Source organism: Myxocyprinus asiaticus, chromosome 1, assembly GCF_019703515.2.
Source record: "Myxocyprinus asiaticus isolate MX2 ecotype Aquarium Trade chromosome 1, UBuf_Myxa_2, whole genome shotgun sequence".
Taxonomy (NCBI): domain Eukaryota; kingdom Metazoa; phylum Chordata; class Actinopteri; order Cypriniformes; family Catostomidae; genus Myxocyprinus; species Myxocyprinus asiaticus.
This window is the reverse complement of record NC_059344.1, coordinates 9,051,729-9,077,304: the sequence shown is the minus strand read 5'-3', so window position 1 is coordinate 9,077,304 and position 25,576 is coordinate 9,051,729. Positions and strand designations below refer to the sequence as shown.

At 41.8% G+C, this 25,576-nt stretch overlaps 1 protein-coding gene across 3 annotated transcripts in view; it reads right to left on the bottom strand.

The window, feature by feature from the left end:
- The window catches only part of adamts17 (ADAM metallopeptidase with thrombospondin type 1 motif, 17), a 329,457-nt gene that overhangs the window by 139,184 nt on the left and 164,697 nt on the right, over nucleotides 1–25,576 (bottom strand). For all 3 annotated transcript variants that reach the window (XM_051711565.1, XM_051711576.1, XM_051711587.1), the window contains 2 exons: nucleotides 12,857–12,937; nucleotides 10,906–11,063 (listed from right to left, as the gene is read on the bottom strand). In XM_051711565.1, coding sequence (XP_051567525.1) covers nucleotides 10,906–11,063; nucleotides 12,857–12,937 — 239 coding nt within the window. The remainder of the gene's footprint in view (nucleotides 1–10,905; nucleotides 11,064–12,856; nucleotides 12,938–25,576) is intronic.

Below are 25,576 nucleotides of genomic sequence, written 5' to 3'. Positions count from 1 at the left end.
ATGAAATAAATTAATATGTTGGCACAATTATATTTTTGCCCACAAAACTAATTTCAAACATTTAAGCATACGCCTTCAAATCAAAAGGTTTTTAAGATCATGAGAAACATTTCAGTCAAGTGACCCCAAACTTTTGAACAGCAGTGTAGATCTCAGTGGAACAGCCATGCCTAGACAGTGCAGCCTTGTTCTAATATGGGAAGCTGCAACTGACACATTTACTTTCCAAGTATTAGTCAACAACAAACCATTCACACGCCATGATGTACTATCCATAATCAATAGTTTATTCGATCCTCTTGGTCTTGTGGCTCCTGTCACTATACAGGGAATGTTTCTACTCTGAGAGCTGAGCATTGGAGGAAATGTCCTGGTTACTTTCATAACCTCCATTCCCTGATGGAGGGAACGAGACGTTGTGTCGATGTAGTGACACAAGGGGTCACCCTTGGGAGCCCTAAACACCTCTGATCTTTGAAAAAAGGCCAATGGGAATTGGCGAGTGGAATTTGCATGCCACTCCCCCAGACATACGGGTATAAAAGGAGCTGGTATGCAACCACTCATTCAGGTTTTGTACTGAGGAGCCGAGACAAGGTCCCGGCCTTTCAGCAGGTAGTTCAGTGTTGTGGCAAGAGGGACACAACGTCTCGTTCCCTCCATCAGGGAACGGAGGTTACGAAAGTAACAAGGACATTCCCTATCTGTCACTCATTCGACGTTGTGTCGATGTAGTGACACTAGGGGTCCCTATACAAACTGCCACAACTACTGAACTGTGTTACGTGGACTAGCGGTGCGAGACGGGCAGCGCACCAGGCCGCCACGTAACCTCCCCCAAAGCTCTTATGAGCGTCGAACGGTCCTTCGGGAACAAGTCGACTGCCCAACAAATAGGGACAGGCTAGCCCAGCCGTGGCCTCTTTTCCTCTTTTTTCTCCCAAAAAAGAGAGGAATTTGTTAACCGACTGGGGGCTATAAATGTCTACGTCAGGGGGGTGTCACTCCCAAGGGGAAGACACTACAGAGACCACACCCCACCCAGAGAAGGGGGGGGGTATTTAGAGTGGAAATACATCACATGGTTGTCGGAAGTATGTCATGTGGAGAAGTTGCCTGGTAGGTCCTACCCAAGGGGGAAGGAGTTTCTACAAGCATGGTGACCGGGGGCAGAGGGGCCTCTGCCCAAGGCAGACGCAGTTTACTGACAGGGAAACGATTTAGTGGAAGATATATCGTATGGGGTCACCTATGGGGAACAAGCACATGTGGAGCGTCTGGTTGGGCCAGTAGGGTGCTACTAGGATGACCTGCTCCTCGTCCTTCCTGACCTTGCACAGGGTCTGTGCAAGTAGGCTCACTGGGGCAAACACATATTTGCATAGTCCAGGGGGCCAGCTGTGTGCCAGCGCATCTATACCGAGGGGTGCCTCGGTCAGGGCGTACCAAAGTGGGCAGTGGGAGGATTCCCGGGAAGCAAACAGGTCTACCTGTGCTCGACCGAATCGACTCCAGATCAGCTGGACCACCTGGGGGTGGATTCTCCACTCTCCCATGAGCATAACCTGTCGTGACAGTGCGTCCGCTGCTGTGTTGAGGTTGCCCGGGATGTGAGTGGCTTGTAGTGACTTGAGGCGCTGCTGACTCCAATGGAGGAGACGGTGGGCGAGTTGTGACATGCAATGGGAGCATAGACTGCCTTGACGGTTGATGTACGCTTCCATCGCCGTGTTGTCCGTCCGGACCAACACGTGCTTGCCCTGGATCAACGGCCGAAACCTCTGCAGGGCAAGCAGTACTGCCAACAACTTGAGGCAGTTGATGTGCCAACACAGCCGCGGGCCAGTCCAGGAGCTGGCGGCTGTGTGCCCATGGCATCTCTCATAACCACGACGTGCCTGGAGACCTGCTCTAGGGGAACCCCTGCCCGAAGAAATGCTAGATCTTTCCAAGGGCTGAAGAGGCGGCGACAGATCAGCATGACGACCACACGAAGCGGTCTCATATGCATCAACCCGAGTGGTGTGGCAACCGCAGAGGATGCCATATGCCCCAGGAGCCTCTGAAAAAGTGGAACCATTGTCTTCTGTCTGAATGCCTTCAGACAGTTCAGCACCGAATGTGCGCGCTCATTCATGAGGCGTGCCGTCATCGAGACTGAGTTCAACTCCAAGCCGAGAAAAGAGATGCTCTGAACTGGGGAGAGCTTGCTCTTTTCCCAGTTGACCCAAAGCCCTAGACGGCTGAGGTGCCTGAGCACCAGGTCCCTGTGTGCGCACAGTAACTCTCGAGAGTGAGCTAGGATCAGCCAGTTATCAAGGTTGTTGAGTATGCGGATGCCCACTTCCCTTAGCGGGGCAAGGGCTGCCTCTGCGACCTTTGTGAAGATGTGAGAGGACAAGGACAGGACGAAGGGGAGGACCTTGTACTGGTACGCCCGGCCCTCGAAAGCAAACTACAGGAAGGGTCTGTGTCGAGGTAAAACCGAGACGTGGAAGTATGCGTCCTTCAGGTCTACCGCCGCAAACCAATCTTGATGCCGGACGCATGCTAAAATGTATTTTTGCATCAGCATCTTGAATGGGAGTCTGTGCAAGGCCCGGTTCAGAACTCGCAGGTCCAAGATTGGCCGCAACCCACCGCCTTTCTTTGGTACGATGAAGTAAGGGCTGTAAAACCCTTTCTTCATCTCGGCTGGAGGGACAGGCTCTATCGCGCCCTTGTGCAGAAGGGTTGCGATCTCCGCACGCAAGGTAGCAGTGCTCTCGCCCTTCACCGAGGTGAAGCAAATGCCAGTGAACCTGGGCGGGTGCCTGGTGAACTGAATCACGTAGCTGAGTCAGACGGTCCGGGTCAGCCATCGCGACGGGTTGGAAAGCGCAAGCCACACGTCCAAACTCCAGGCGAGGGGGACCAAAGGGATAATCACGTTGGACGTACCGGCGGGTGGGGCCTCGCGGCGGGGCGGAGCTTGTGGTGTCACATCACGGGGGCGCGAGCCCTGTGGCCGTGCTGAGTCCAGGGACATCGAAGCACTTTCCTGGCTCCTGATACCCACCATAAGATTGGTCGAGGAGGGGGGAGGAGGAACATCATCCCTGCAGTCCATCGGAGCCAACCCGGTGTGGGCCTGTTTGTGCACAGGGGTGGGGTGTCCGCCGCTGGAGCGCCAAACCTGTGAAAATGGGATGGTGTATGGCGGTCATGACGACGGCTGTGCACACTTGACATGTGACCCAGAGAACAAGGAAACCACTCTTTTGTTGAAGTTTTGGGTACAGCAGCCTCTTGGGCATGCGGCAAAAAATTAATCAAAAGATTCTCCTCCCGGCCCTCCACCGGGGGATGGAGTGGACTGTCTACCAGCTCCATAGAAGCGGATCTCCTCGTCCCTGGGTCGCCCGTCTCAGGGGCGCTTCGAAGTCTTCCTAGGGTTCTTGGCGGCCTGCCGTGAGACGGGTGGCGTCTGCTTCCTGTGGTGGGCTCCACACCGGGGCCGGGACACGGGAGCGGGCTGCGGTGAAGCCGGTTTTGTTGCTGCAGGAGGACACCCTTGGCGATGAGCAGATGGGGTGCGGGGTCTTGAGCCGCGCTGGGGCAGGATGTGTTGAATGGCCTCCATCTGCTGCTTCACCGCTGAGAACTGCTGGGAAAGTCTTCGACGGTGTCGCAGAATAGGCCAACCTGGGAGATGGGGGCATCAAGGAACCATGCCTTGTCGGTCTCTCTCATCTCGACCAGGTTGAGCCAAAGGTGGTGCTCTTGGACCACCAGGGTGGACATCGCCTGCCCGAGAGACCGCGCCGTGACCTTCGCAGCGAGCGCAGTTCCTGCATCAATCCCAGGTCAGAACTACCCTTGTGCAGCTCTTTTAGCCCCTTGGCTTGGTGAACTTGCAGGAGAGCCATGGCATGCAGGGCAGAGGCGGCTTGTCCAGTGGCACCGTAGGCCTTAGCCGGCAGGGATGACGTAAACCTACAGGCCCTGGACAGGAGCTTCATGCGCCCACGCCAGGTGGCGGCGCTCTGCGGGCACAAGCGCCTTATCCAATTGGGGGATCACCGAATACCCCTTGGCCACCCCACCATCGAGGGTAGTGAGAGCAGGGTGGAGGGTTCCACTCTAGCCCGACACTCGCGGCTGCCTGGGAAAGCATGTCCATCATCTCCGCGTCGGTCCGAGACTGGGCGACCACACCCGAAGGAGGGAGCCCAGCCGAGGCATCCGCGTCAGAGTGGACGAGCCCGCTCTGCGATGCTGTGCTCGACAACTCATCGTCTTCCCGGGCTCCGAATAAGAGGTCGAACTCACTGTGAGACGAGCCGGCGGTCTCATCCGCAAGCCCGACCAGGGCATGCGAGCGTGCTGGGGAATGGGAGGTTCGTGGGGGTTTACCCGGCGGAGGTGCTCCCATTGAGGTCCCCAAATCGCCCCCAATGCGAACCGGCATGGCCTCATACCCGTAGGTAGAAGGACCGAGGCGGGGAGCTGCTGGGGTGGCTTGCTTTCTTACGAATGCAAGCCGCAACTGCAACGTTGCCATGGTCATGTTCTCGCAATGAGGACAAGACCCATCCACGAACGATGTCTCCGTGTGGAAGAATAACACACGAATGAAAAGGTATCTTTAAAAAGACGTTCCATGTGTGCCGCTGTTTTAGAATGAAAATATACTCTTTTTAGAATTTACTCTTTTTATTATTCTGCCGAAGCGCCCAGGAGCGTTCTCTGCACTTCACGAGTGCAGAGGGGGAGAAGCCGCTGAAATGCGCCGTAAAATCCAGCAGATGAGGTGAATGAACTTGCGGATGAATTCAGCTTCAATTAATAGAACCGCTCGGCTCCGAAGAGAAAATCTGAATGAGTGGTTGCATACCAGCTCCTTTTATACCCGTATGTCCAGGGGAGTGGCATGCAAATTCCACTCGCCAATTCCCATTGGCCTTTTTTCAAAGATCAGAGTTGTTTAGGGCTCCCAAGAGTGACCCCTAGTGTCACTACATCGACACAATATCAAGTGAGTGACAGATAGGGAACTGGGACACACCACTTCCACAACAGAAATTCAGTCAGTGAGAATCATGGAGACAATCAATAAAGACCTGAAACAACTTCACATCCTTCGTCCTTGTTCAGCCAATTCTCTTTCAAAAGCTAAACACAAGGAAATCTGTGTTTTCTTAGATGCTTCAACTAAAGCCACATGTGATGTAGCATACCTGAAGACAACAGATGGAGATAGTCAAATCAGCATTGGTTTTATCTTAGGAAAAGCAAAACTGACAACATGAGATGAGCTTACCATACCCAGATTAGAGCTTTGTGTGGTAGTCTTAGCAGTGGATATGGCAGAGCTCATTGTCCAAGAGAATTATTTAAAGCCAGATGCTTTTACCTTCTACAATGATTGAAAGTTTTTACGTGGCTACACCTACAGTGAAACTAAACTATGTCTTCGTCCACAACAGGGTTCAAAGAATCAGCAGTTTTCAGATCCAAAGCAGTGGTGATACATACTTGCAGAGCACAATCCTGCTGGCCTTGCTTCCAGGTCTATCCAGGCTTCTCAGCTCATGAAATCTAACTGGCTCACAGGTCTGGCGTATCTACGCAAATCAAAATCAAAAGTGACTTCATTATAATAGACAACTTTGCACTAGTAGACCCAGACTCAGATGCAGAAATCAGGCCTTAAGTGACAACTTGCACTACAATAACAAAGGACAAACAAATTGCCTCTGACAAATTTCAGAGATTCTCATCTTGGAAATCCCTACAAAGAGCAGTTGCATCACTCATCCATGTAGCTCACTCCTTTAAATCCACCAGCGAATAAGATTCATGCAGTGGTTGGCATCTGTGCTCAGAACCCCACACTTCAAGTGAGCTGCTGAAGGCAAAGAATGTGATAAACAGTTCAGTGCAGAGGGAAACATTCATCAAGGAGATTGAGATGCTCTCTGAAGGAAGGAGATAACAAATGCAGTAAAGTTCCACTCTCAAAGCTGAATCCATTCTTAGACGTGGATGGCCTACTAAGAGTTGGGGGCAGATGAAAACTAGCAAATTTGAGCTGTCCAGAAAAGAATCCAATCATCTTACATGGCAAGCATCACATTTCCATATTACTCACACACCACTATCATGAACGTGTGGAGCACCAAGGCAGCACATTCACAGAGGCAGACATCTGTGCTGCTGGATTATGGCTTATTTGAGGTAAAAGACGCATAAGCAGCATTGTTAATGCATGTGCCACCTGTTGGAAGCTTCATGGAAGAACAAAAAGGCAAAAAAATGTCAGATTTGCCACCAGAACGTCTACCCATGTCACCACCATTCACTTACACTGGTCTGAATGTCTTCGACCCTTGGACAGTTGTAGCTCACCACACAAGAAGAGGTCAAGCTCACAGCAAACTTTGGTCAGTGCTTTTCACCTGTATGAGTACCCGCACAGTCCACATTGAAGTCATTACATCTATGGACTCTTCAAGCTCTTCACTCTTCTTTGCCATCCGTGGTCCTGCAAAACAACTGCATTTTGACTGTGGAACCAACTTCATTGGTGCTTGCAATGAGCTTGAATTCCAAAAAGTTACAACAGTGCAAAAGGGAGGTGCATGTGAGCGAATGATTGGCCTGCCACAGAAAATCCTAGATTCAATGCTGATGCGTGAAAGACTCTCCAACATCTCTGATGAAGTGCTTTGTACACTCTTGGTGGAAGTGACAGTAATTATGAACTTTAGACCTCTGGTACCTGTTTCTACAGATGCAGATTTACCTTTGATACTTACTGTACCCCTGCAATACTCTAAGCCCAGAAAACAAGTGTTTCACCTACAGCTGGAGACTTCTCAGAAAATTACATCTACAAACACCAGTGGCAGCAAGTACAGAGCTTAGCTAACCAGTTCTGGAGTCACTGGAAACAGGAATACCTACAAGAACTACAAGTTCGTTAGAAATGGCAGGAAAAGTTTGTTGCAAATGGCAGGAGCCATACCCAAACATTCAAGAGGGTGACATAGTGCTTTTGAAGGACAATCAAGCAACACGGAATGAATGGCCTACATTACTTTTAACAAACATTTTCCCTGGTCAAGATGGAACAATTCGCAAAGTTGAACTTAACGTAACCAAGGGAGGGTCCAGCAAGACTTTTTTTCAGGCTTGTATCTGAAATAATTCTGCTGCTTAGAAAGTAAGAAAATACTCCTTTAATTATTTCTTTAATTATGACATTTTCACAAATGTCAGGCAGGGAGTGTTCTGCCTTTTTAGTTAAGTATTTAGGGCTCCTCCCACAGGACTCTTATATTGATAGGAATTTACAATGAGCAAGATGTTCACACCTTCGAAAGCATTGTCTGCGAGTAATTAATTCAAAATATACAAAATTAAGAACTTGTCCCTTATTTAGTTAGTTTTGAAGAGCACCTATTATGGTTTTTCAAATATTACCTTTCATGTAGTGTGTTATATAACTGTTTGTGAATGTAAAAAAGACTGCAAAGTTTCAAAAATCAAAGTGCATGACAAATGGAGTTATTGACTCCCAAAAGAAAGAACTGACAAGTCATTAGTAATTCCAGACTTACTACCTGTACTAGTCTACATAATTTAGTAACAAAAAAACCTGCCTCTGGTCTTCACTGGCTGCTCGTGAACAGCTTTGACCCGCCCTCAAACACTACACTAAGCAGTAGACCAATCACAACAGACTGGGACATCTGACCAATTAGAGCAGAGTAGGCTCTCTGAAAGGAGTAGTTTAGAATGAATCCTTTAGAACAGACCACTGAACGAGTCGTTTTTGACACTGGGAAAAATAGGTAATGCTGCAATTTAAATGAAAGTGATTTTTGACCTTGGATGCATGTAAATCTATTGTGTGAGACCTTTAAAACAAAATTAGGCATGTTTAAAAACCATAATAGGTGCTCTTTAAGAATGTTTCATTGTATAATTAATTGCTCAGCTCTTAGTCTCTCAGCCTTGGGATATACTGTATATGTATTTGTCTACTTAAAGCCTTTATTTGTGTTTTATCTTTAAGCCTAATACTTTCACTCTTATTCAACTGAAATTGGAGTCAACATAAGGAGGTATTGGAAAACTACATACTGGCTCCAGTCTGTTCACACACATAGATACACACAAAGAGAGCAATACATATAATGATTGTCAAATTGTATGATGGATAATCCCAGGCAACCAATTTCATACATAGCTGTGCTAGTTTAATTTCACTTGCATCACTTCACACTCTCTATCTTCTCACACAATTAAAAAATATAAACTCAAATCAATATTTTATAATAACTTGCACTCACTAGTATAAATACATTTTTGCCCAACAAACACTCTCTAGGGTGAAAATGTACTTAAATCATGGTTCATAGCTGTGAAACTAAAGACTTTTGGCTATTAAAAAAGGGACAAGTGTGTTTCAGTAGGAAATACATCAACACAGGACATAAAACCTGTGCCCATCAAGCCATTTCATGAGGTCTTTAAATGACAGAAATATAAGACATTGAGTTATTCAGCAACATTATTAACTTGTATCACTGTCATCAATGAATTTCCAAGGCTTGCTTATTAAAAACATGTTACTGAACAGTCAAGGAAATTTACTTGTTGATTCACATTGATGAAAATAATCAGCATATTAAAAGATTGTAAAGCTTCCCCTAAACATTCTTCCACTGAAATGTATCTTTTTTACTTTTTTGTTCTACAGCAAACTCCAGACACCAAACTACCTCCAAAGGCCTGTAAATAAGCGTGAGGTAAGATTCTGAGTGGCTACCAAATGCTGAGAGGAAAAGAGAGATCACTTCCATTCTTTCCCTGTAATCATTTCCAGTGACAGGACGAAACTATGGCCCCCAGGTCACCGTCAAGACCAAGAACCTTTAATTTATTACAGGGTCTATCTGATGAGAGCTTTTTTCCTCACTTACTGTGCAGACTGTGGAAGAATGGCATGTGAGCTGAAATGAAGCCCCTAAAGACCCCTCCTAAAGAACAGCCTCTTTTTCATCCAGTTGCTAATGCCATGAATGAAACTAAACTCCAGTGAACTCATAGGCAGCAATATGTTCAAATTGCTGTCAACAAACCTATCAGACCTATCAAATGTGTAAACAATACAATGGTCATTCAATTCCCTGCATTACCTAAACAATTAATAGACCAAAAATATGTTATTAATGTGTATACCACATGCCAGTAAAATGTCATTTCTGAGGGGACAATGTAACAAGCAGTTCACCACTTTTGTGCACAGCATTTCTGCAATAAACTTGTCTTATTCACTAACTACCTGTAATCCAATTTGACCAGGCTCAAAATGCACTCAAATAGTGTATTTGCCATAATCATTTAAATAATTTTGCAAATAATCAGTGCAAATACATCTCCCTTATTTGTAAATTAGGCTTATTATAGCTTGCGCTTTATCCCCAAAACTCAGTGCTATTTCCCAGCTCTAATAATGACGCACCACGGAATGCAGGCTGTAAATTAACTTTTGCTAAAAAAAAAGATGTTTCTGTACATTTTCTATTGATCACAGTAACAGTAACTGATCAAATGTTGATCAAATGACAGTGAACAGCATTATAACTTTGCATATATAGTGGAGCAATGCTCTACAGTCCTAGTAATGCCCGACACGCAGATCAGGATTTGCAGCATACAAATTACGTTTAGCACAAAACTTTTATTTGCATTGCTGCCATTACTGGATTTGCATAATTCCTTTGGTAAATCAGGCACTAAAACAAGGCAGATGGCGTGTGCATATTAAACATGCTATCAGAAAGTGCAACTCTTACTTCTTCTTTGCAGTAATTTAAAAATTCAAGGTCAGACATAAGCCTCTTTCAAATTCTCCAATGCCGACCGAAAGCACATTAGCAATTTAGCAATCTAAAATATTCTAGTTGGAAACGAAAACACCCTGACCATTTGAAGTTGAGCATCTATGTGCCAAAGGAGTTCTCAGAGGCTGGCATCTTCTAAAGCCTGCTTTATTGCTTAATTAAACTAATTAGGAATCTCTCTCAAGGCTCTTTTTTTGGCAATCCAGACTAAAACTTTTTTCTTTTAAACCCTTTCTGACTGTAGGCAGAACTGGATATTATGCACCCATCGTAAAGGGAAAAACTTAAAGCAAAACAATGTGCTAAGAGCATTGAGTTTCACTCGATAGCAAGCTGTAATATGAGGGTCACCGAGGGCCAACTAACGCAAAATGACGTCATAATCGCAGTAGATCTCTGCATCGGTGCAAGAGGTGGAAAAACAGTTCCAGACATTCATGAAGGGGAAGACTCCAGGTTTAGCACTGGCTGCATCACAAAAAAATAAAATAAAAATGTGTTATTGCTCTCAAAACAAAATTGTGTGTGTTCTGTTTCCATTCAAATTATGTATTTGTTTTGGATTAGCAGACTGGCCTGTTTTCCAAATTTAAAATGAAACGTTGTGTTAATCCTGGAAATACCTAAGGCTTCTTAGATCATTGGAAGCCATTCTGCCATTCACGGGGAGAGCAAAATTGCTATATTTACACTAAATTAACTATACACATGTAGATCATGACATTAATTAAAATGGACCCTGTTTACTTTCTTATTGCATGTCCGTGGTCTTTTTGTGCACAATTCATTGGGGCATGTTATTCCAAGTAATTTTCATCTAAAATTTTGTCCAAATGAACTTTTAATGATACAATCATTTTCCAGTGGATAAAATTAAAACTCAATGTGAAATAAGTTTCACATTGACATTAAAAGCAAAATTTATCAAGTAACGTGTGAAAGAGTGGCAATGAGCTAAGAAAGGAAGCGATGTCCCCCTGGGGTGGATGTTAGGACCTAATGATTTTACCATGAGGTGAAGTGGAGTCTTAGTGGGTCCCTTGGCAGACATCTTTTCCCAAAGTCCTTTTCTCACATAGCGAACCGTGGTGCCAGCAAGTTCAAATTCCCCTGGCAGCTCGATTTTCCAGTCATTGTTTATTGATCGCTTGCTGGAGTCCTTCAAGGCTAAACCAGTCAATAAGAAATAAAGGTATAAATTTTTTTTTTTAAGGCACAAGCATCATAAAGCAATACAAATCAGCTTGACAAATATTGCCATGAAGAGGGTGAGCAAATAAACTTTCCTTGATATTATTCTCGTAAACGTAGCTAATTTCAAATAGGAGATATTCTTAAAACATATGCTCTGAACTTATCAATACTATCAGTAAAAAACTGACTACAATGTATGCATCTTGCCATGCTTTTAAATAGAAGTTTGAAATGGTGGAAAATTAAATTCTGAAACCATTTTCTAAAAAAAATCAAAAGCACCATTACACTCAATCTATTTTGCATGTGCAAAAACATGTAAATTAGTCTTTATATTTCATTACATTTAATTCAGATTGCAAATTTACAGCAAAGCTAAAACACCATTTATTTTAGATTTAGGAGTACGCTTTCATGTAACTTCAAGCTTTTTGGCTTACATTAAAAAATACTCTTCCGTCCCTTTACTAAAGATGGCAAACCAGACCCAAACTAAACATACAGTGTGTTAACACATCACTGTATGAAACAATAAAATGTAAAAGGTGTTATGCAAGCTTTATTTCAAAACTAATGAACTGCCTTGCTGTCTACTGCCTAAATAGGCAGCTGCCTTCTAAGTCAGCATCCTATCTTAAATGGAACCTCACAAGTGGCTGATTTGGGATGCTCTACATGGCAGCAGCTCTACACACCACATAAAGAATGCTCTTCAAGTGAAGAGCAGCGCAGGGGAGACTTGATTCATGATTGATTCCAATACAGTTGGATGTTAGCATGTTGCTAAGCAAACAACGTGACTGAATGTATTCAGGCCAAGGCAGATATATGCATGTATCTTAAAAAAATAATAATTTAATGCTTAGAAAACATAGAGTGCATTTATAAATCCCAAAAACGCAGCCTTGGTAAGCAGCTCACTGCATTTTGGAACTTTTAATTCAGTATAAGAAGCCTCTCTCTCCAAGAATACAATCATCAGCCTCTAAAGTGTAAACCTCATAATGTTATTAAACTCAGTCTATTAGATCTTAGACTATGGGCATTTTAATAACCTTCAACTCCTGTTAATCATGTAATACTGACCTTTGAGAGAAGTGATGTTTATTTAAGAAAAATAAGTGTAAAAATTAATTATGATCTGTCAGTATTACTTTTTGAATGCAAGACACAAACTTCTGTCCTTTCAAACTTCTGACTCATTAGTATGAATTAAATTAAATGCATACACTCATCCATTGTGGGCCAGCTGGACAAAACAATGCTTAATTGCCTTTTACAAGATATATTACAAACTCTTTAGTGAGTTTCACTAAATACAATAGTGAATAACAAAACCTGTTGGGCCATTACGATTTTTTTGCATTAATCTGTGACATTATGCCAAAGTCATCCCCCATTTCTCATTACTGTAAAGTGAAAAAAAATATTATTTGCACTTAAATGCTTTTATACATCATGGTAGTATTTAATGTACTGCCTTTAATTAGGCTGAATAATAATAATAAAAAAAACAGTATTTGTATTGTAATATGAAAAGTATTGTATTACAGTAATGAGATTAATGAGAATCATCATACCATAAGAATTACAAAAACACTCAAAAATAAAATGTCTGGATGTATTATGGTTATGTCACTATGCAAAAAACAAAACAAAAAAACAATCGTCCTAAAAATAGGCTTCATTCACTTTATGCAAAGTACCCAGAACCCCCGACCCCCAATTTAGAAGGTGGTTGTTATAGCAACAGGTTGAGTAATTACCCAGAAAGCTATGGGACGGCTTGTCCTCCAGAACTTTGATGCGTCGAGCTCCCACAGGAATGACAGCTGCCTCAATGTAACCTTTGAGGAGGAGAGAAGAGAAAAAAAGATGGGAAGAAGAGAGGAAAATGGAAAGAGACAACAGCAATATTTCATAATGATGTACAGGTGGCCAGGCACAGGTGCATGTGTGGAAACATGTTTGTGTTATTTTCACTTTTCCATTGTATGAAAATTTATGTATGTGCACAGTGTATTCTCCCTGGCCAGAGCACACCATTTACAATATCCATGGCTAATCAAAGCAGACCATGCCTAATATCCATGGCCAATCAGAGCAGACCTTTTACATTATTTCTGGCCAGTCAGAGCAGAGCATTCACATTGATAATGCTGCATTTCATTCAAAGTCAGATGTGCAATATTTCTACTTGACATCTCAGACATCCGACCATAAAGGCATTCCATTGTACGATGCTTGGAAGATGACATACATGGAAACAAAACTGCAACTCTCCCGTTAGCTTAGCAAGTGTCCAATTGTAAACAGATACACATCCTAGCAACCAAACTGCAGAGGGTACAATGCTATGCAATGCTAGAAATATTTCTACAAGCATCAAACTGTCAAAAGAGAGTTTTATTTAGTGCATTTAACACATGTCTCTGCAAACGTTTGCTAAACAAGTTTCATTATCATGTAATGAAGGAAATTTCATTCAATTATGTTTTTTATTTGCTTAAAAGTGAATGTTTACATGCTTGTATGACGTCATGCACCAGCATCACAGCAAAATCGCAGTTGTGGATTTTTGCACAAGTTTTCAAGTTGGAATTCTAACTTAAAGTGCCGTTCTATTGCAGTTTTTCAAGTAAGAAGCTGGAAATGTCTCTGTTACAAATGTAACCTCGGTTCCCTGAAATAAGGAAACAAGATGCTGCGTCAGTAGCTGACACTATGGGAAGTCATCCCATAAGTCATGATCTCTGAAGCCTGTATAGAATCACACCAATCTTATTGGCAGATTGTGTTTGACACTTCTCCCCTCATCAGTATTGCAGCAAGCTAAGCAACATTTTGTTCCCTCTTTTTAGAGAACCAAGGTTACATTTGTAACTGTGACATTCCTTATCAAGTCAGTCTCTCAATGCTGCCTCAGTAGCTCATGCTTTTGGAATCAAATACCATAATGCCATGCTACTGATTCAGATTCCCTAGCACAGTGCTCATTATCCGACAGGGTAGTGAAAACCACTGAAGGAAACAACCAAGCAAAAACACTACAAGTCATCACACTAGCCAAGCTGGGTAGTGAAATATGGACATATTAGACACATGAACATTGGACACATGACATGGAAACACGAGAGTGCCTCAGCCATCTAGCTCCTCTTAAGAATTTACTAACCAAAAGTGTGTTTGCACAATGACAAACCATCCAAAGTGGCAGCTACATAAACTTTGAGCATAGATGGAGAGAGTCCTGAATCCAGTCGCAATTGTAAAAAAGTGAAACACTGCCTACAACGTGCTGGATTATCGCCTTGGGAGGACTACCATGTAATGAAAATGCATTACAAAACCTAGCGCTGCCTTGTCGCCACATATGCTTTCTGGAACCCGCACTTCATGTGTGACAAACCAATAGGGGGTACAGTGGCTGCCATGGCCATCAACCTGGACATCCGCTGGAATCCTATCAGCGGTAAAGCTACTCCTGACATGAACTTTGTCATGGATTGGAGACACACCAACATGGTCACCAAGTCGAGTTTCATTACAAAGAAGGAAACTTGCCGACTTTGCACCATGCTATTCTTTGCCCAATTGACTCTGAGGCCCAAAAGCTCCAGGTGTGTAAGCAACAGATCCCTGTGCTTGCATTCCATCTCCTCTTATTTTGTTTGTTACTTGTGCTGTTACTGGCATACAACACTGGGGAGAACGAGAGAATCATACTGGGGACACAGAAGTGTTTTCCGAGCCTTCTTGAATTGTTTCAAAGGCTTTACTCCCCATTTCAAGGTCCGTAGACCATCAGGAATGCTTTGCTCATCCAGAAGGAGGTTTTCTACTGGTACAAGTTCCAGAAAGCACAATTTTCTTCCATGGTCATGGCTGTTGCGGATAAACCGCCAGCTCAATCTCCACCTACTGGGGAGAAAAAAAGCTTCAGTCACACTCTTCAACATAAAGCTGCCCTGAAGTAGACTATGAGCGAATCGGCTGCGCTTCAATGTCATATTGCCTCAGCAAGATGTGCTTGTAGGCGACCGACTGCTTCTTGGCTGACTGGAATCTCTCACTGATGGCACTCATGGTGTCATCAGAGAGGCCCTGCTGCAACACTGGAGCATCAAGCAAAAAAACCTCGTCCTTGTTGAAAATCTCTTACAAATTCAGCCAAAAGTGATGCCCAGAATACCCAGATCTGCCGATGGCCTGGGTATTGATCTTAGCCCAGAGCAGCAAATCAGTGGCACGACAGCTGTTTAAAGGATAGGGGTCCAGGCCGCGTTCATCCATGACCTTTAAAAGGTCCGCTTGGTAGGCCTGCAGGACTGCCATGGTGTGCAGGGCCGAACCTTCCAGGCCAACCACAGCATAAGCCTTTTCAACCAATCAGGACATAAGCTGACATGGTTTGGAGGGAAGCACTGGGCAGCCCAGAAGAGGAGGGGCACAAGTGAAGTGCAAAGGATACATGAATACTTTGAAGTGCAAAAGCTAGTCTTAACGTTGGAAGCACAGCAGACAGATTAAAAGTAATCCTCTCGCTATCAAAACAACAAAGTGATGAGTTGGGCTTGCAGAGCACATGAGATGTAATACAATTCTGATGAAATGCCGCTGTCCTCCTGTTTCTATGTGTGGCAGGGTGGGGCCGGGTAGTGATTCTGCACACCCGGCCCCTAATTGGGCTGATTAGCCCGAGAGGGATAAAGGCCGACTGGAGACAGCAGTGCGACAAAGAGAGAGTTACGGACAGCTGTCCGACACCTGTGTGTGTTCGCCTTTTGATTCAGTTTATTATTAAAATATTATTTATATATTAAGTTAAGCCGGTTCTCGCCTCCTCCTTTCCTTCTACCCTGTTACAATATGCTTGCGATAACTGGCAATAATACTGCTGTGTTTCTATAAGGACTTCAGAGATCATCACTCCAGGGAGCAGCTTTGAGAGATCAACTTGAAAGGGAATTCAAACTTTAAGAGATGAATGGACCAACAGCATTAGTCTCAATCATAACTGTGCACTGCATGTAGGGGTGGGAATAATAAGGAATTTAACAATTCTAGTCCAGATTTTGATTTCACTTAACTATTCGGTTTTCATTAAGAATTCCATTAACAATTCTTATAAGATTAAAAAAAAGAAGAATGTCCCACCTCCTAATTAGTCCAAACTATATATTAAATAAAAATATGAAAGAGAAACAAATTTTTTTTGGTAACCTATTTTAATGTTATTTATTCAAGCAACAATGTCTGAGAGGTTGTGAATATAGTCATGGCTGATGGTTGTTGTTAAGCACACAAGACGTGAAGTGCCGTGACTATATTTACAATATGGCACAGCCTCGCATGCCTTATTAATTTTATAAAACTTTTACCACACAACAAAAAATATTTAGGACACAAATGTTTATTATTTATGTTTTTTTTTTTTTAAAGTAAAATAGTTAAATGCCATTCTTTCATTAGAAGAATGGTGCTATGCAATAAAAGTAACAATCAGCGATGGGTGCTGCACAATGATACAAATAGAAGTTCTGTTAAGAGGTCACAGCTGTGCTTTATCACGAATAAAGCACAACTATTGACCAATCAGCATCCACGACTGGATCAATCAATTTTAAACATTTTAAAAACAATCCAATCTATTACATGTATATTAGTATTTTAAGGTAATTCTTTAATGCAGCTGACCCCTAATCAGAACTGGTTCTTGATTCCCTCCCCTATATGCATGGCTAAATTTTTTGGGCCTATCAAACCAGACAGAAGACAAACTCATTCCATATTCAGTAGATATCAGCAGCCTCTGCCAGGAGAATGAATTATGCCTTACACTAGATCTAATGTTAAGTCACCCAATAGATTCCGTAGTTTTCTCTGCATTCATTTGCTGTGTAAAGCTAAATCTTACTTTTGTCTGTTGATTTGAGATCAAAGTTGGTCAGATTGCAAACTGTGATCGGAATCAGGACATTTTCTTATAAAACAAACACATTCCCCTCTTCCAACACTGGTGTCACAAAGTGTCTGGGCAGTAATGATCAATCAAACCTTATGTTTTGTTTCCATGCACACTGGCCACATTCAGAATGTTATGTTTCATATTTGTTCAACTTCATCCTCAGGTTCATCAAAAAAGATATTACCTCTGCTGAGTAGATGAAAAGGACCTTGAAAGAGAGAAGTAGGTAATAAGAAACAAAAGGGTCTTGTGTATTCTGAGTAATTGCTATCAGTTGAGCTCATTTTAAGGGAGAGAACAGGGCAGCTCCAATTTGACCTTTGCTGCTGTGATCTATGGCTTCACTGATATGGTTAGCAGTATAAAACACCTTGTTTTCTCAAAGATCTTCCATACACAGCCAAGCAAAGTTGAAATTAATGTGACCCTGTGTGGAGGGGTGAGCAAGAGTCAGATACATTTTGTATGGTGTCAGGCCTTGGAGAGGCATTTATAATAAAATGAAGATAAGGGGGGATAGTGTCCAAAGCAAAGAGGAATCTGGCGTCCTCGCAGTGCGCTGGGACTATGTGAAGGATGGTTAGTGATGAAAGGGTAAGATCCAGGTATAATGGGCGGGGTTTGGAAGCTGCAACATGTTCCCCATCCTTGGTCCAGGGCATGACGGGCAGCGTCTACTCCAGAGCATCTCGGCTTCCCAGGACCGAGCAGGGGGTGGGTCTGGCGACACATCTTATTTTCTCCGGACCATTCCAAGCTCCATTTCTTGACCTGGTTGGACAGCAGTATGAAGAGACCAGTCCCCCAAGGAGAGGCGCAGTGGTGAGGCTCTTCATTGACTCCAGGTGTGTCTCATCACATGCCACCAAATGGGGAATAGTCACTTCGCCCCTCCTCGCTCTCCTGCCCACTCCCTTCAGGAACCTAGGAAGGGCAGTGATTCAAAGAGCAGGGCATTGCTGGCATCAGGGGAGGAGGTCTTCATGTCACACCTTGATTGAGATTATTTGACCTGTGGTTTGGATGCTAATCCAAGCTAAACTTTTTAAGAAAATAAAGTTTCTTTTAATGCCCCACACTTTGCACCAAGCCCATTTTACTCACCATATTCCTCCTAGTATAATCACAAACATGCAGTTATCTCTCCACACAGAAAAGAGCACCACCACCACCACCACCACAACAAACCCATGTTAAATGCCACCCCTAGCCAGGCCCAGGCAGAATCTGCACATGCAGAGCTCAGCAGAAATCTCAGCAGATTTCCATATAATTGTGAAATCTGTCATTCATAGAAGTTCTATACATTCCTCACCCTTGCATGTTTATTTACTAAATATTTTGGCTATTCTCATGATGCTTTCAGCTACCAATAAGAGTGCAGTATTTCAGCTCAATTTAACACATCCCTTCAGCAAATTTTCCCTCAAAATCAGTGCAGAAAATGCAAAACAAGTCTGCAGATTCCATTTGGGCCTGCCCATAACCACCTGGCTTTTCACTATTAGGGTAAAACACACAGACCACACAAAAACATACCCACTCATTCATATCCCACCACATTTGAATAGGGATTTCAGTCTTTAGAAACTTCCATTATTGGCTGTCTTTAAACGAACGATCGATTAAATGAATAATGGTTAATGTTAAAACTTCAAAACACAGATACAAGTAGGACTCCAAATTTCAGGTGCATGTAGCAGTGTTTCCTGCTGAGTTCAGTTTCTGCATTTAGGGAGCCCAGAGGAAATAAATCTTTTGATTGATTCATTAATTTACAAATCAGACTGCTCTGTTTATTGTTTTTGTAATATTTTGCAGTCCTTTCTTCTCATCACATTTAATTAGACTGCAAACTCAGAAATATAATTTATTTTGTTGTTGTGCTGTTTCATATTTATATTTATTGTACAATTGCAATATATTAGAAAAGTTAGCATAGGCATGATACAGTACATCAGACCATGTCAGGGAGATTGATGGGTGATTGTAGAGGTAGTTGTCATGTTGTACTAGTTGTAACACAACTATCACAGCATTTGAAGTGAGTGCAATCTTTGTTTTAAGTGGAATGCTCCCATGTCCGGTTATGATAAGCATCATATTGATTGTCAATAAATCATTATCGCCCTTAATTTGAAGGAATTAAAACAAAACAAAAAACATTGGACTCTTCACTTCAATTTGTATTTGATTTGTTGTGAAAAATAATCTGCCTAAATATTTAAAACTAAACGCCTGCTTGCATTCAGATGTATCATTAATGTAGACTTGATTACAGTTGGAAAAAAATATTTAGAACTTCTTCCAGGAGAATACAAAGTGGGCTTAAGATTCAGATTTCACATATTTTTATACACCGACAGTACACATTGTTCTTTACCTATTGTATGTTATTAAAGTGCAACAGTAGGCTTCTAGAAGTAAAAATCCCATTCATTTTCTCCATTGAGAAACTGATTTTTAGCGTAACGTATGAACCTTTCAAAGACCTACAATAAGCTTCAAGATTTTTAAGCAGTGATAAACAGTATGTTGCTGTAGAAGCCAAAAGTCAATGTGATTTCCACTTCATTTTCAAACATGATTTGTAAAAGCCCAATTCCCTGTAAATAACTAAACTACCTGTAATTCTCAAGAGAGATCCACCAATCAGAGAAGTTGCTTTCACCATGGAAAGGGAAATCACAACACCAGGGCTAGATAGTGACCACCCACTCCCATAATACATTGTGAATATCTTAATCAAGTCAGCCTTCCTAATTGCTTCCCTCGCACTGGTGCTGATTCTTCCAGTATTTGTCCCCAGGCACCCATTCATCTACAACAGGTTCCATGACTCTCTACTCAACGATCAAAGCTGCTCCTCACTTGGCAAGTTGTTCCTCATCTCAAGTTATATTGCTGTCGAACAGGAGCTGCCGCAGCAACTCACAGTTCTATTTACCTTTCGATTTAGCAACCACTACTTTTTAGAATTTCTATATTTCTTTTTACAGAGCAGCCAGTAGTGTGAGGCTGCTTTGTTCTTCAAGAACCCGGTTCTCCAGCACAAATGCCATTGAGATCTCTCTATGCAGCTCATTCAATCATTCATTGGGCACTCTTTCTCCAAAATATTTTATATCTATATCTATATACTGTATATCCTCTAAGGATATGGACATACCTCTTCCATCACAGCTCTGGACAAACCCTTCACGCACACAAAGGTGAAACAATCTCAATTCTGCCTGCACAGACAATTCCTCCTGTACTTGTATATAGCTAAATAAAAATGCCATATTGTGTACTGTAAAGCTAGAGGATGATGCGCTCCCCCAGCTGAATCATTATTGGCTGGTATTTTGAATTATTGGAGCTGAGATACAAATTGCTGTTTGTAAGTTATAAGCCAAATTAGGCCATTGTAACAGCTCTCTTAAAGGGATGTTCACACAAAAATGAAAATTCTCTCATCATTTATTCACGCTCATGCCATCTCAGATGTGTATAACTTTCTTTCTTCTGCAGAACACAAAAGAAGATTTTTAGAAGTATGTCTTAGCTCTTTAGGAACATACAATGCAAGTGAATGATGGCCAGAACTTTGAATCTCTAAAAATCACAAAGTCAGCATAGAAGTAATCCATACGACTCCCATGATTAAATCCATGTCTTCTGAAGCGATGTAATACGTGTGGATGAGAAACAGATCAATATTTTACTATAAGCTCACTTTCACTTCTACATTCTTTTTCTTTTGTTTTTTGGTGATTCATTGTTTTTTTTTTTTTTGTTTTTTTAGCATATCACCACCTACTGGTCTGGGGTGGTCAAAGGTGGAGATTTATAGTATAAGAGAACTTGAATATTGATCTGTTTCTCACCCAACCCTATCATATTGCTTCAGAAGATATGGATTTAACCACTGGAGTCTTAAGGATTACTTTTTTGCTGCCTTTATGTGCTTTTTGGGCTTTCAAAGTTCTGGAAACCATTCCCATGCATTGTATGGACCTACAGATATGAGATATTATTCTAAAAAAAATTATTTGTGTTCTGCAGAATAAAGTAAGCAATACACATCTGAGTTGGCATGAAGTTGGGTAATTGATGCAAGAATTTGTATTTTTAGGTGAATTATCAATTTCGGTTCCTTTCTTATCACTGAGGCTTGGCATCGAGCTTTTTTCACTCCTCATGACTACATACTAGAAATTAATAAAAATAAAAGTGTGCTGAACAGCTTTCTTTTAATCCGTAAAATGATTTTCACGTTGACATTTCAGAACGCATCCTGCAAACCCTGGAATAAGCCATTTTCTTAAGTGCATGTAAATGGGTTCAATTACGTGAATGATCCTTTTAAACATCTGATAGCTAACCATAGCTGCGTTAAGATTCACATGCTCCTAACACAGTGTTTACTGCTCCGTGCTCCATACACACTGAGGGGGGAATGTTTGTATAAAGTTTACTTCTCTTGACAAATTAGTTCATTATGAATACCTCACAACGTCAGTAACATAGACACTTGAGTTATGCTGATTGGCATTCAGGGGATATAGTCTATTGTGGAATAAATATGAATTTCAAAACTTTCACATACTGTATATAAATGTGTTTAATACACTCTAATGTGTTTACATAATAATGTTATTATAACATAAATATGTTATTAAATAAATAAAAGTTGCCATACTTGATATGGCTGCTGTTATACAGTATTCTTATTCAGTGTCTATTACAAAAAAAGGACCATCACGGTCTTATTTCACGTGCTTTATAACCATAAACAAATGTGCTAGAAATATCACACAATGTAAATTACACCGGATACAATTTCTGTCATAATATAAACCAAAAAATTTGTTTCTCAGACTAATTTGTTTTCCAGAACATAGTTCCTTTCACTTTAAAATAGTTCCTGGATAGATTTTTACATCATTATTTTGCTCCAGATTTCAGATACCCGTCAACTTTTCATTTCATTTCTTTTCATGCATATAGTGTCTACAGTGGTCAGATCTTTTAAAAGCTATCTTTTAAAGATCTTTTTAAAACCTCCAGAGTTGTATTATTAAAGCCAAGAATCCCATTCAATAGATTTTCATGAAAGTGGTTATTTGAATATGCCATACATTTAATGCCATCCAGCGCTTTAAATATTGTATATGTATGTTTATGATTGTTACTCAGATGATCCAGAGATTTAACCCAACAACAAAATGTAATACCTTTTGCTTGCTCAATTTGTCCATCTCAGCTTTACAAGTGTAAGAAGGTGAGGACTGTATTTCTCCACTAACGCAAACTGTAACGGTATCCCAAACGACACACTATACATTTATGCACTTACAAAATATGCTATACACCCGCCATGTAGTGTATGAATTTTCAAAGTATAGTATCGTCCCAAATGGAACACATTAAGTTTTTTTTTAAATACATGGAAGCATTTCACCGTTTAACAGCTGACGGAAATGACATTTCAAGCACACGTGATGTGTTGCCGCTAGCTTTAGTGTGTTAGCCAACCTCAGTTCAACATTTCAAACAACATACATATTCACACAGAATGGGGTGATTGTAAAGCATTCAACTCAGGTGCTGTATCAACTAAAGTTTTGCTAGCTGCTAGATTCTTCTTTATTTACATCTGTTTTGTCAGACCAGCAGCGCAGCCAGGTAAATCCACACCTTCCGCTATGTACAGCAAGCCGCCTGCGCCGGGTGCATGAAGTGTCATCATTCCACACTCCGTTTTGATGGTTAAAAAGTGCATCATCCAGGTACTTAAAATACACTTCTTTTTGTTGCATTTTCTGTGTTAACACTACTCGCACTACTTACACTAGAAAATGGTGTAGAATAGTGCAGAAGTGTGCGGTTTGGGACACACCTTGTGCCTCTCTTCCTTCTGTTTTGTCCCAGTGGTCGCTATGATGGTTGCACCACCCTTTTTGTCAGATAAAGCTGTATGTTTGTTCGTTTGTTTTTGTTTTTTCTCTTCTCTATCCACAGGCCTCTGAAGCTATAAGCATTAGCAATACGCATAAACTGTATGAGGATTTTCTATCTACCAGTGCAAGAGCAGCCAGTTCTCCAGCTGCCATGACCCACAGGATGCCATGGTTCATAGTCCCCATAGTTGTTACTTTTTTTACGGGTTTGTGATTTTAACTAATGTTTCACTGGTTTAAGGTGCCCCTTAACATGTCTTATGTGCTTCCTCTACAGAAACAACTACAGTTAATTAAAAAAAAAATTGCTCCTCCCACAGTGGTATCAACAATATTACCTCCAGAGGGTGTCTTTCTTTCATCCTTTCAACAGGATTATATGTAGGTTTCTTTACTGCTTCCTCTATAGGTGTCTTTCCAAAATGTTATATTTCCCTCCCAAAGGAGCCCACAGATGCCAAGCAACATACTTGTTCCATCTACAGACATGTTTGCATATGTTTACCATTCCTTCCACAGTATTCTATTTTCTCATCAGATGTTTGCAGGTGTCTTTTGTCTCCTAAAGGCAAATCAACAGGTATTGATTACACTTCTTAGCAGATACCTGTATGTCAGCATGTGTCTCTTATGGGTATTCGTAAATGCTTCGTCACTGTCTTTGCAGTTATCGCCGGCGTTTGCGTATGACAGAGTATGGCAGTTGCCACACCCAAGCATGCAGACAAAACCAGGGAAATATACGCCTCATAACCCTTTCGCACATATGATCAAACCGGTGTGATTACACTAGGCTGGGCTCAGACGTGTACTATCAAACTGGTGTGATCTGCATTCATGCTTCTGTTTACCAGCAAAATCGGCTGCACAAATAGTCTTTTCAACATCACAATATCTTTATTTTTGTAGGTTACAAACTTTCAAACAATCACTAAATAAATGTATAAAGCCGTTACCATCAGAGCGCACTGTTTTGATGCAGTGCTGCGGCCATGTTATCTGACGTCAAAGAATATACAAACTAGTCAGTCCACTCGAGCCTTCTCCCATTCCGTCAGTCACAACCACTTCCGGGGCTGGGAGAGTGGAAGTGAAAGGTTTTTAGAACCTTTTATGCTCCTCCTTTTGTATGCTTCTATGACGATACAAACTTAGAATCTTATCTTACATTGCAACGAAAATATGGTGGCGCGCATAGTCGGTGTAACAGTTCAACTGGTTTTCATGTTAACTGGACACCTTCTTCCTTTTTACAACAGATGTGAACGACCGGCAGCAGATTCGTTGATTCCGAAAATCATGCTCCTGACTCAATATTTTGCTCTCCATTCAATGCAAACTTACTAAATGCTGCTGGCATTACTGTACAGATTAAAATAAGTGATATTATTAGATTGAACGGCAGAAGTATGTAAGATTTTTTTTTTTAAACTCGCTGAGGATTACAACTCGGTCATCAATAACATGATCAGCGCAACACTATAGCTCATTATCAATTTGAGCTACTAGATGACGTTAAAACACTGCAGCCTCTTCGTATTCAAATGAGTGTGTGTTCAGTGTGAGATTGTGCACATTATCCAGCAATGTGTCCATGTTAACATGTGCCTCACATTCACAATATTATGGTCTTGTCCGATTATTTTATGAAATATGAACGGCATTGTAAGGGGGTTCGGTGGAAAGGAGGAGGCGAGAAGCAGCTTTCCTGGTTCAGGTAAGGATTTATTTTTCTCTTGCAGTATTCACTGAGTTGCACTTTAATCACACACCGCTTCATCAAAATAACACTCTCATCATCACAGAACTCTTGCTTCCTGTTCGGCTCTGTGGTGCCCAGGCACTCTCTCCCTTTCTACTTGCGGTGTGGCTCTATTTATCCGCTCTCCCCATGCTTACTGAAATTAGAGACAGGTGTTAGACATAATTTAGCTCAGGTGTAAGCGCCCTTACCGCTTTCTCTCTCTCCGGAGAGATGCTTGACCACGCCCCCGCTGCCACAGGCATTTTCTTGTCAAAACCCAAATATTATGCGACATAATTAAACCAATCAGTAATTCAATGAACAAACTGCCAACATTCATAAAGTCATACTGAGTTTGTTTATTAGTGCATATATGCTCAGTGGGCTTGGGTCTCAAGTGACATTAATGTAGGTCATTATCATAAGATCAGAAAAACAAGTAGCCATAATTACACATTGTCAAACAGTTTACTACACAGTCATTTTATAACATTTGATGACATAGTTTGTCATGTTGGCATGCATTATGTTGATGTGTCTAATAGTGTAACCATTTGTACCAAACTGCAGACCATTCAGACTATATTTGTGCAAACTTCAAAAGGAGATGTTAGTGACAGTTTACAAACCCATCAAAAAGGTCTTGCTCAAATAAAGGCAATCAAAAACACCTTGCCATGGTCAGTTATTCTATGGAATAGTTTTGTGTGACATGTCATCTACCACTTTCCCCCCGCAGCCTCTTAGCACTGAAAACTATGCAATAGGCAACGTGATAATCTGCTGAAACTATTTTAGTCAAGCTCCTTTACCACAGAACTTTTTTTTT